The sequence below is a fragment of the Grammomys surdaster genome, unplaced genomic scaffold, assembly GCF_004785775.1.
Source record: "Grammomys surdaster isolate TR1022 unplaced genomic scaffold, NIH_TR_1.0 169, whole genome shotgun sequence".
NCBI classification, from domain to species: Eukaryota; Metazoa; Chordata; class Mammalia; order Rodentia; family Muridae; genus Grammomys; species Grammomys surdaster.
The window spans coordinates 17,183,494-17,196,129 of NW_021604617.1; the positions used below are offsets into that span (position 1 = coordinate 17,183,494).

General features: G+C 41.1%; 1 protein-coding gene across 1 annotated transcript; it reads left to right on the plus strand.

Moving 5' to 3' along the window:
* The first annotated feature begins 501 nt into the window (after positions 1 to 501).
* Positions 502 to 11,987, plus strand: LOC114620601 (glutathione S-transferase-like). The gene is made up of 6 exons (XM_028766710.1): positions 502 to 588; positions 2,919 to 2,970; positions 4,380 to 4,512; positions 6,436 to 6,577; positions 9,720 to 9,851; positions 11,817 to 11,987. The coding sequence occupies exons 1-6, from the start codon at positions 502 to 504 to the stop codon at positions 11,985 to 11,987; spliced, it is 717 nt and encodes a 238-aa protein (XP_028622543.1).
* The last annotated feature ends 649 nt before the right edge of the window (positions 11,988 to 12,636 follow it).

The following is a 12,636-nucleotide window of genomic DNA, read 5'->3' on the forward strand; positions in this document are numbered from 1 at the left end:
ACACCACAATTAAACTATCAAGATTAATTTGGAAAGCAAAAAATACCAGCAATTCCACCCTCCTGTTCACACTGTTTCTCCAGTCTAGGCTTGTCTTTGTGGGAGGGAAGAGAGGAATCCACACATAAAAGGAGAAATGGTCAGAACTCTTGATCTGAGCCATCTGTCACAGGAAGAGAGGCTGATCCATCTTGCTCTTGAATTCTGTCCATTTCTTGGCATGCACAGACCTGTCTTCCTCTTCTTTTTATCAGTTATTTAATTAGGTTTTGGAAAGGAGTTAGGAAATCAGTCTGTGGGGATATGCTTAGTTGACAAGGAGGAAAAGAGTGCAGTCTTGGGGCAGAGGAGCAATTTGGTTTAGAGGCCAAATTCCAAGTCAAAGCTTTCTTAGCCTTGTGTTTATGCCCTGTAAACTCATTCTCTGAGACTCTCACTGTGTGTCTGTCTGTCCGTGTCTTTGTCTCTGTCTCTGTCTCTCCCTGTCAGGAGTATTTCAACATGACTAGGAAGCTCGTGCTTCATTACTTCAATGGAAGAGGAAGAATGGAGTCCATCCGGTGGCTCCTGGCAGCAGCTGGCGTCGAGGTGAGATGCCCGATAGAGTGGGTAGTTTGTTATGTTATTTCCAGGTCATTCATTGAGCACTTACTTGGTTAAATATCATAGAAAACTTTAAATTCTTTCAAAAGCAAATGTAGCATTTGACAAATAGTCTTTAAATGTTGGGTTGCCGGTGAGTTAGTTTTTTGAAACAGATGCTAAGATCCTGTGGGGACCAGCTATGGATATTAAGCTCATTCAAAGATACTATAGATCATGTGCTACAATAATTAATAAGAAAAAGAAAGGTAAGGAGGAAGGAAAGAAGAAAGGATAAGAAGGAGGAATCATTTTGTCTCATAGCTTCAGCTAATTCTTATCACCCTAGAGAGACTATCATCTAATTACATTTGCCTCTAGAGCATTAAGAGACAAATATTTATTTTATATATTGATTATTGTTTGTGCGTAGGGGGGCAGGTGACACATATATCTGGAGGTCAGATGACAACTGGGAGTTGTTTCCTTCTTCTGTTGTGGATCCTTTGAAAGCAAGCACTTTGCTAGCAAGTACCTTTCCCCACTGAGCCACCTTGCTGGTCTCCTGGTAATTTATCTAAAAGTGTAAAACATCTAATAGGAGCCAGGTATGGCAGTATATACCTGTAAACTCAGCAATTAGGATGAGGGGCAAGGGGATCAAGAGTTTAGTTTTCTCTCTCTTACATTGCATGTTCAAAGCCAATCTATCTTACATAAGAACTTGTCTCAAAAAGCAAACAAACAGACAAATAAACAAAACACCCATGCAAACCGAACAGGCTGACGTAAAAACATATCATTTGCTACTAAAATTGTTACTGTCAAATAATTTAATGAAATTTAAAATTGCTAAAATTTTGTTTGCACATATTTTGTTTAGACCACCATTGTGAAAGGGTCATTTGACCCCTCAAAGGGGTTGTGACCCACAGATTGTAAAACACTGCTCTAGAGTATAGAAAGATGAACTCATTTGAAAGGGGGATAGCTGAAAAGAAGTTACCACATTGGTTCTCTTCTGAGAAACAGCAGCCCATGAGAGAAACACTTGAAACATATAATGTAAAAATAATTCCAGACAGAATGATTGAGAAGATTAAATAGTAGCCGAGGTGGAGGAGTCTAACTGATCACAGAACACATCCAAAGGCCTTTTGGTGAAAAGGTAAAATCCAGGACACCCATGTCAATGTGAAGTTCAAAGAAAATATCTCTTTTTAGCATAAGCACATTCTCTCAATATATGTGACATATTATACTCACTATCTGAAACTCAGATTGCTGTGGGGTTCATTTAAATTCATCATAATTCAAATGTAGGGTCAATGCAGTTGACAAAATTGTGGATGTTTCAGTCCTTCTTAGAAGGGGGAACAAAATACTCATAGGAGGAAATATGGAGACAAAGTGTGGAGCACAGACTAAAGAAGAAGTGTAGCAGAGACTGAAGGGAAGGCCATCCAGAGACTGCCCCACCTGGGGATTCATCCTATATACAGATAGCAAACCCAGACACTATTGCAGACACCAAGAAGTACTTGCTGACAGGAGTCTGATATAGCTGTCTCCTGAGAGGCTCTGCCAGAGCCTGACAAATACAGATGCGGATGCTCGCAGTCAACCATTGGACTGAGCATGGAGTCCCTAATGGAGGAGTTAGAGAAAGACTGAAGGAGTTTAAGGGGTTCTCAACCCCACAGGAAGAACAATAATATCAACCAACCAGAACCCTCCCCCAGAGTTCCCAGGGACTAAACCACCAACCAAGGAGTACACATGGAGGGACCCATAATTCCAGCCACATATGTAGTACAGATGGCCTTGTTGGTCATCCATGGGAGGGGAGGTCCTTGGTCCTGTGAAGGCTCCATGCCCCAGTGTAGGGGAATTCAAGGGCGGGGAGGTGGGAGTGGGGGGGTAGGTCGAGGACCCCCCTAAAAAACCCGGGGGGGGGGGGGGGGGGGATAGAGGGTTTCCAGGGTGGGGGACTGGAGAAGGGGATAACATTTGAAGTGTAAACAAAGAAAATATCTTTTTTTTAAAAAAAGTAGTATAATTACAGATTCCCAGAACCTGTAATCTGATTGTTGGATTTCAGAGTTCAAGTGACACTTATCTTCAGGAATCAGAAATAAAGGCGACCTCACACTTCAGTTTAACAGTCCAGGTACTCAGAAATGCTGAGCAAAGAGCCATGTCCTGGTATCCATAAACTCCTGGCCTAACAGGAGATTAGGTTTTTTAATCCTATTCAGCTTCCCCAAGCCATCAACAGCAATAACAATGAACTTGCTAAAAGCAACATATCCTTATTTCTTTGTCTCTTTCTTTAGTTTGAGGAGGAACTTTTTGAAACCCGTGAAGAATTTGAGAAGTTAATCCAAGGTAAGAGGAAAACCCTGTCCACACTCAGTGTGGCCTGAGACCAACTTGAGATGGTCGTTTGTTACTGTGGAAGCCCCCTTCTGCTCCTCTCTCTCGTGTTCCAAGAGAGCAGTGGAAGTCATGTGGACAGTAACTACCAGGATCTTAGTTCTGTGTAAGGAAGGCAGCACCAAAATCTTGCAAATAGGAGGAGCCCACCCCCAACGAGACAGAATTCTTTCTAATTAAATGACCATAGCCATCCTGTATTCCCCCTAATTTGAGGTGATACTTTTCTGCAGCTGCTTCATGGCACTTCATGTATATATGTACTACCCTGTGTGTGGTATGTGGGGTGTGTGTGTGTGTGTGTGTGTGTGTGTGTGTATTTTGGAGAGAGGCAGAGAGTTTCATAATCTAGGCTACAGGAATTCATTGTATAGCTAAATATGGCCATTAACCCCCATTCTTCCTACCTTCATCTAGATGTTGGGATTATCCCTCTAGGTCACCACACACAGCTAACGCCTTTATATTGAATTCTCTCTGCTAAATTAAGTTATGTGGTTTGGCCTCCCTGTTAGATACTGAACGAAGATAGGATACTAGCCCAACTCAGCCAACTTGAAAGATTATATATGGAAAAGTATAGGGTAAGCCTCACTGTTGCTTTAGTGAGAAACTAGGGAGAGGGAGCGCAGGAGACAGAAACAAAGACAGATAGAAACAGAGCCAGAATTCTTTCTAATTAAAGGACCATAGCCATGCTCCATTCCTTATCTCCCTGTGATTTCTTAGCTGGTTTGCTTTGCTACAGAGCATCTTGGGAAAGTTGAAGAAATAAACCCAAAGTAAAGAACTGTCACCCAGAGGAGAGCTTGCCTGTAGTGGTATATACAGAACAAATTTCAAGATAGACTTTAAATTCAGAGTGAGAGTCATGAGTTATGTGTCCTCTGGCAAGCACTGGTGAGTGATAGAAATATGTAAGAAGTGGTGCAGGACTTCAGGAAGCAACCAGAAGGATGAGAGATAGGTAAGAATCCCAACAGGACTCAAGGAATACAGTGCAGAGTGCTATCACAGTTCAAAGGGTAAACTGGGTCTGAATGAATGGCATAGCCATAGGGAAAGACACTAAGGAAGTAGAAGGGTAAAGACTGGTCTGAAGGAATGCTTTGTATCCAGATGTATCCACATGTATCCAAAATGTCCAAAAATATCCAAAAGAATGGATTCAAAATTCCAAATATCACATTGTATACTGTATATAGTTTGTGGATAAATGTATACAGATTTCTCCTATTCCTTTTTAAAATTGATAAATGAGCCATGTGCTCCTGTTTTATAGAGACTTTAGGTTGAAAGGAACTATAGTTAGTTCTCTGAAGGCCCGATATGTAACCTAGCTTACTTTTTTGTATTTCAAGGTGGAACCCTGATGTATGAGCAAGTGCCCATTGTGGAAATCGATGGAATGAATTTGGTGCAGACCAGAGCCATCTTGAGATATGTAGCTGCCAAGTATGGCTTGTACGGAAGGAACCCAGAAGAACAAGCCTGGTAAAGACACTTTGTTATTTAGAGCAAGAGACAAAGCCAAACAAACACTGGCCACAACCAAAACACCAACACTTAGCAACATTAGAAGCCACATTCCTAGTATAGTTCTTGATAGGTTGATACAAAGCCTACTTTCTCTCTCCACTGGAAGAATCTGTTATAACAAGTGCTAAAGAGAAAAACCTATCATTGCAGACCCCATTCCACAACATTTACGTTCAGCAATAGTTCATTTGGGAGATTACCATAGTTTTAATTGATTTTTCTAGTTGCATTTTTGGCTTTCATTAGAAGAAGGAGTTAGCTATTTTCTCATGATGCCATGTTTGCCTCTACCGGGTGGGAATGGTAGTCAATAAGTCACTAGAACTCTGACTCATACATTTATTTCCGGGGAGGGGCTCACCTTACCTTGTAAACACAAGACTGAAAGTGATTATAGGAAAGTGCACATCAGGTCTGTCTTAGTTAGGGTTTTACTACTGTGAGCAGACACCAGGACCAGGGGAACTCTTATAAGGATAACATTTAATTGGGGCTGGCTTATAGGTTCAGAGGATCAGTCCATTATCCTGATGAGAGCATGGCAGCATCCAGGGAGGCATGGTCTTTATCTGAAGACTGTTAGGAGAAATCTGACTACTAGGCAGCTAGGATAAGGGTTTTAAAGGCCATGCCCACCTTGCCACACCTACTGTATCCAAGGCCAGATCTTCCAAATAGTGCCAGTCTCTGGGCCAAGCATATAAAAACCATCACAAGGTCTCTGCTTTTATCAGCTGCCCCCTTCAGCCTCCAAGACAAAATCTCAATCTTTTGAGCATGTATTAGGCCTGGCATGATTGGCAGCCCTACCTCTAAACTCCAAGCTTGTTTCCTACCTGGAAGTCAAAGCAGCAACTCTAAGCTGAAAATTCCTCTGTAGAATTTGATAAACACAGTTGGGGAACAAAATAGCCCATGAATGGTAGAGGAGGTGGATTTCAAATGGACCTGCCATGACATCATTTTATTTCAAAACTCATATCCAAATATCCAAAAAATTGATGGAAAGCCAATTTTTAGAGTGATCTTACCTTAAGCATTCACTATAAACAACCCCCCCCCCTTAGTAGTCTTTGATAAATCTCTTCTTGCTGTATATAAGGCAGAAGCAGCAAGAATTCAAGACCATTTGCAGACACTAGGTTCTATCTCAGGGTGAAGCTTCAGAACCTGTTGCTCAAAAAGACCAGAGATTCGTTTTAGATCAGGATAGAGACATATCATGCAAAATCCCAGGACTTTCTTCACTGGGTTTTGGTGTCCATTTTTCCATTCCTTCTGACAGAGTTGTGGGTAGCAGAAAAAGAGGACCTCATAGAGCAAACTCCAAGTTCTTTGAAATGCCATTCTGAGTAGTTGAGAATCTTGGGTCCTTGCAGAGAGGTTTTGGACTGCACTGAGGACCCTAGATACCTCTTCTCCTACATGGACATGAGGTATGCTGCATTTAAACAGACAAATACCATAAACACCACATTTACACAGTGCATTCCTTTACTGTTGCTTTAAGACTCTGTGTGAGCATATTGCATTTTATTAATAGTGGTGCTGCATAGAGTATACGGACATACATGTAACTACTCACAAACCTTGGTTTGACAACTCTTCATCTTGGAGGGGCAGGGTTTTGCTACTTAGCCCAGGACCCTCCCTGCTCAGCCTTCTGAGGACTGTCACCTGTTTCCGATTGAGCCTTGTTAACATCCTCAAGGAACTGCTTGCTGGTGTAAATGCTTGAGTGGAGTTCATAAGACAATATCCTGTGGGGACCGATAACCAGGCAGATGAGATTAAGGCACTATGTAAAATGGCTCACTGGTTCATACAGTGTCCTTCCCTGTCCTGAGTGATTCTTTTCAATGGCCATCCTTTCTCTAGGATTGATATGTATGTAGAGGGCTTAAGGGACCTGAGCGACATGATCATGTTCTTTCCACTCTCTCTACCGGAAGAGAAGGACATGAACCTTGAATACATCCTCCAACGAGCCAAGACAAGATTCTTCCCTGTTTATGAGAAGGTGAGCAATGACCTTTGGCTGTTGTGTGGCTCACATCAAAGAGAGAGAACATCTAACGAAACTGAGAGCAGAACTTCTTTGGTAGATGGAAAATGGCAAACGCTCTGTGAAAGCTTCACCATCTTCCCTCACTTGGGTGAAACAAACCTGCTTGGCTTCCCTTCTCTGAGCTTTCCCCTTCCCTTCCTTATTTTCTCCATCCTTTCCTCTCTTTTTCTCTCTTTCTTTTCCTTCCTCTCCCTTCCTTCCTTCTTTTTTCTTTCCTTTCTTCACACCTTTTCCTTCCTATCTATCACACTTTCCTTTTCCTTCCTTCTTCCTTCCCTCCTTCCCTTTACTTTCTGTCCTCCCTTCCTTCTCCTTCTCTTGTGTCTGTACGTGTGTGTGCGTGTGTATTTGTGTGTGTGCACATGTGTCCATGTCTGTATGAGTGAGCAGATGAGCACACCTGTGAATGCACACAGACAAGGACATCAGGCATCCTCTTCTGTTACTTTCTACTTAGTCCTTTGAGGCAGGGGGTCATCCCTAAACCTAGATGCCTTCCTTTCACAGTCATGCTAGAAGCCAGCAAGCCTCAGTGATATTCTTCTCTATGCACGTCAAAGTGGAGTTAAAGGTGTCGGTGTACTGGGTTGTGCTGGTGCTGCTTGTATTCTAATGTTAATATTGGTTCCTCAAGACCAAGTTATCTGCATAAACCCAAGTGACATTGTGTGACCTTGCCCTTAAGTTATTTCTGACTGCTAAATAAAGATGTCATCAGTCAATAGCTGGGCAGAAGAGACATAGGTAGGATTTAGGATTCCTGAGCTTGGTGTTGGAGGACAACCACAAGGGGGAGAAGAAGGTGAGTGGAGGAGAAGCCACCATGGGTTAGGCGAATCATGAAAATGTGGCCCTGAGGGCTCGCCAACTGCAGTTAAGAGCAGCCCAGATGAAACATAGTAAGAAATGACATGAAATTATCCATAGGAAATTAGATTCTAATAAAATAGTAGGCAGATATCTGCCCAGCCTTTGTGCTGTTTAAAGTTTATGGAAAATAATAAACATTGTGTGTCTTTTATTCAGAAATCAAATGATCGAGGTGAGGTAGAAACCCTGGATTGAGATTAATAATTTCTACAACAGATCCCAACTCCAGTCTTCAAGGGGAAGCACTCTTAACTTTTGAGTCATCTTTCCAGCCCCTGCTGAACTCTCCTGGATTATGTTTTCTTTCTAAGGATTTTAAGTGTAACTCCAGTACTATTTGTGGTCCTGTGCAGTCAGTTACCTTATTTAAGTTTGAAGTCAAATAGTACCTTCTGAACAAGATCCCTAAGACATCCCATCATTGGATAGTAGGATGAACAGTAGTTCTCAAATGCTCCAGATAACACCAGAGCTTCAGGAAGCTTATAAGGTTAGCAGGGCTCCGTTAGTTTTGATGACTTAAAAAGTAATGCTGTGTATTGTTTCGAATTTTTCACATCTGAAAAATGATTCCTGGAAACCCTTTGTTGTAAACACACATTTAAAGATGGTACCCCTAACTACAGGGTTGGGTGGTTCTTTGGTGACATGTGATCTTTCTCCCAGGGGCATTAATTATCATTATCATAAGTACAGGTGTCAGGGGAGGATGATGAAATGTGGCTCATCCTTTGAATAAAAAGTCAGATGCATTTTCCAAACTTACCTGCAATACAGGATCTGTTATCTTTTCTGTGTTGTAGGACATCTTAGAATTGAAAGATTAGTACATACATTTACATGTATTAGTCATGAGCATGTATTTGTTACTGTGCGCTTGTCATGAATTGCAGGTACCCTACCTTCTTAATGTATACCTTTCTCTTAATTATATTTAGTAAGTTTTTAGTCTTTTTGGTTCAAAAGATATCAAGCTATGAATACTATATACTGCAGACTGTCTCCATACAAATTTCTCTTAAAGGTATTCATCTAGTTAGCGTATAATTTAAGGTATTTTATTGCCTAATTTTAAAAATAGTATCAATAGCATAGATGTTTAACACCAGTATTTTCCCACCCTCTTTGTGTGGTGTGTATGTGTGTGTGTGTGTGTGTATGAGTGTGTGAGAATGTGTGTGTGAGTGTGTGTATGAATGTGTGAGAGTGTGTGTGAGTGTGTGTGAGTGTGTGTGTGAGTGTGTGAGTGTGTGAGTGTGTTGTGAGAGTGTGTGTGAGTGTGTGTAAGTGTGAGTGTGAGTGTGTGTGAGTGTGTGTGAGTGTGTGTGAGTGTGTGTGTGTGTGTGCTTGTGGTTCTGATGGAGATAAAGCCCAGGGCTTCATTCAGGCAATGCTATATCCTAGAACACTGCTATTTCAGTTTTCCCCCTATACTACCATGAAGCACAGAGGCTTCTCTCATGGCTGAAAGAAGTAACAGCATCAATATAATATCTCTAACAACATCAATAACAATAAGAATCATCTCTACTGAGGGCAAAGTATAGGGCCATATGCACTTTGCAAACTCATGCATTCAATCAAATGGGTGCTGATACCATTCCACTTATAAATGAGAGATCATAACTTGGGAGAACCTGACCAATGGCCTATAACTGATGAGTAATAGTCAACACTTGCCTTCACAGCTTTACAAATATTGATCACACATCCAAGTCCGTAATAAAGAACAAAGTTTGGGGCTAGAATATAGAGAATTCTAGCCTATTCCATTTTTTTCATTTTTGCATTCAATAATTTTAAACCAACATGACACATAATTTACAGCTGTGTTAGAAAAAACTAATAGAAAAAATGGATGTGTGTCCCTCTGAGGACACTCTCCTTGTACACAGAGAACCTTCTAAAGATGGCACACCTAAGGTAATGGTCCACAGATGGGGTGAGGACAGAGTATCACTACAAGTCAAGAAGAGTCACCAGACTAGGATGCTGCAGAACTCACAGGGTAGGGGCAATGGTTTCCTGTGCTGACTGAATTTTAAACTAAGGAGAGAAAGCCCAAGACTCACAGGACAGGACTTATCCTGACCATAGCTGGAGGAAAAGAACAGATCAGCAACTTAGCTCTAACTTCTTAAAGATTTTCTTCTGAACAGCACGTTAATTTATATCCTGAGAGTGGCCCTCACCTTCTGCTTCCTCCATCCCAACCACCATGCAGGCCTTAAGAGACCACGGGCAAGCTTTTCTTGTGGGCAATCGGCTGAGCTGGGCTGATGTCCAGCTCCTTGAAGTCATCTTAATGGCTGAAGAATGTGAAGCCAGTGTTCTTTCCGGCTTCCCTCTGTTACAGGTAATGCTATCTGACAGCTCCTGGGGACTTCAGAGGGAATGAACGCATGTTATTTATTTATTCCTTCACTTGGTCGTACTTTATTATTTAAGAAGTCACTTTCATCTTTATGCCACAACCTGTGCTAGAATATATAAAGATGCCACCACTGAACACAGCTAGTCCAGAAAACAGGCACACAGGCAAGTACCTCCCATATAATGTGCTAAGGTTAAAAAAAAAAAAAAATCTAAGGGCTACCCGGACCATTCTCAGGAACAGGAGCGAAGCTTCTTGCTGGAATTGAATCTCCCTGGCTTTGCATGGGATGTGGCAGAAGCTTAATAAAGCTGTTTCCTGAACTGATGCTGCAGTGAGCACCTGAAGGTACAGCTTCCTAAGATGGCGCCACGGTGAGCACCTGTAGTTGCTGTTTCCTAAGCTGATCCCGTGGTGCATACCTACACTTGTAGCTCTGTAGATGCTGAGGCAGGAGGATCTTGGTTCAAAGAGAGACCAGGCTATGTAGCAGGATCCCTTTCTCTAGAACAGACAAAGAGGTGCTTTCTTCTCTGGGGGCAGGCACTTAAGACACCATCATGGGACATAGCGCTTACGTAACAACAACAGTGCCCACTGATGAAGCTTACCATATGCCTCCCATTGCACCAAGAACCACTCACTCACTCACTCATTCATTAATTCATCCTCAAAGTAAACAGACAGAACTGGGAAGTTAGGAAACTTCTCCATTGTGAGTTGGTGCAAGGACCGGGACTCGAACTTTAATCTGATTTACACAGCCGAACTCTCAAACTTTATCTTTGCAAAACTAAACTTAAAATATTTGAGACTTGCCGGGCTTTAGAGATGTCTCAATGGTTAAGAGCGTTGTGATCTTCCAGAGGTCCCAAGTTCAGTTCCCAGCAACCATGTGATGGCTCACAAACATCCCTGTAATGGGACCTGATGACTCTCCTGATGTGTCAGAATCAGCTACAGCGTACTCTCATAAAATAAATAAATATTTGAAAGAATATTTGAGACTTGTTACAGTTCTGAAGCCACATTTTTCCAGTTTATTTTAAAGTATAAATTTATTTAGAATTGCTATTTGATTTGCTACAGTTTTTTTTCAATGTTGCCTATTTTATATTTCTGGAAAAATTCCTTATCATATACAGGTGATTGAGCTTATTTTAAGTAGTGAAAGCCAGAAGCATTTTATACCTAAGAGATAGCTACACAAATGAGAAAGCTTTGACTGTATAAGTTTAAGCAGCCCCCTAAAGCTCTCCTTCACATAACAGCATGAAAAACACTAAGAGAATAAGCTTAAGAAATAAGCCTAAGCGGCCTAAGAAAATGAGAACTCACCTTACTGTGGCCCTCACTGTGATGCTCTGATGTTTGCTTTTATAGCTCGTACATCAACAGCATCAATGACCAGTATGGGCTTTTGCACATTTTGGATGTTAGAATGTAATTCTCAAAATGAGATAAATCGGCTATAGCTTATGGTTACAGTTAATTACGTTGTTGATAATATACAACCTATTACCAGTTGGCAATAATATACAATGTTAAGACCATTATCTTTCCTCTCTCTCACAGTGCAGAATTCAAATTTTATTATGTGCTTCTTTTAAAATGTGCACACTCACACACACACACATACATACACATATACTCACACACTCAAACATACATATTCACATATGCATAGAAACATGTTCACACACACACTCATACAACTCACACTCACACATACACACTAGTATAGGTCCTGGAAGTGATCAGGACAGGGGGTCACATCCCCCTGAGCAGGAGTTGCAGGTGATTTGTTAGTCACCTGGTGATGGTAACTGAACTCAGGTCCTCTGGAAGAATAGGAAGCTCTCTTAACCCTTAAGCCATATCTCCAGGGAACACAAATTTCTACATATTTTTCTCCTTTGTGTTTATTCATAACCTTTTACACTGTAGGACTTCAAGGTGAGAATCAGTCAAATCCCTACAATTAATAGATTCCTCCAACCTGGAAGCCAGAGGAAGCCTCCGTTGGATGAGCAATCCATTGGGACTGCAAAGGACATATTCAAATTTGAACGAGGCATGTTTCTTAAAAACATGAGCACCATAGTAGCTGAGTATTAACAGTTACAGAGGCTGAAGTTACCAGTAAATATATTGAGTAACTTCACACTGCGTTTATAAAAAATATACTAAGTATATTGGGTAACTTCATACTGCATTTATAAAAAAATATACTTAGTAAGTGTATTGGGTAACTTCATACTGCATTTCTATCAATGACCAGAGAAACATCCTGAAGTAAGTAATATGATATGTTAGCAATGTTAGAATGTTAGTAATGAAAATATTTTATGTGTAAAGAAATAAACTGCTAGAATCTTATCAATAAACTAGAAGAGCCAACTGCTGGTTGAAATAAGACTGAAAAGACTGAATCCAGAAAACCCAAGGAGTCCTTTGCCTTCTATATGGTCCTAGAATAAACTTGTGTGAAGTAAGTGAAAGTCAAGGAGTTTTTATTACATTGTGTGTGTGTGTGTGTGTGTGTGTGCATTTGTGTTGCTGTGGCACATGTGTGGAGGTCAGAGAACACCTCTCCTCATACCCCGTAGTTCTGGAGATTGACCTCAGGTCATCAGGTTTTAGAGCAAACAACCTCACCTACTGAACCATCTTGCTCACCATCAAAGGTTAAAAATAAAAACTCAACAACACACATACGATCACTCACTTTCACTGCCTTTTTGTGAAAGTTCAAGATGCAGCGTAA

Excerpts from the sequence above, each read along its gene's own strand:
- LOC114620601 (XM_028766710.1), top strand. The coding sequence starts at position 502 with ATGACTAGGAAGCTCGTGCTTCATTACTTCAATGGAAGAGGAAGAATG. Across the intron at positions 6,578-9,719 it reads TCTTCCCTGTTTATGAGAAG|GCCTTAAGAGACCACGGGCA; the intron begins GTGAGCAATGAC and ends ACCACCATGCAG. Across the intron at positions 9,852-11,816 it reads CCGGCTTCCCTCTGTTACAG|GACTTCAAGGTGAGAATCAG; the intron begins GTAATGCTATCT and ends TTTACACTGTAG.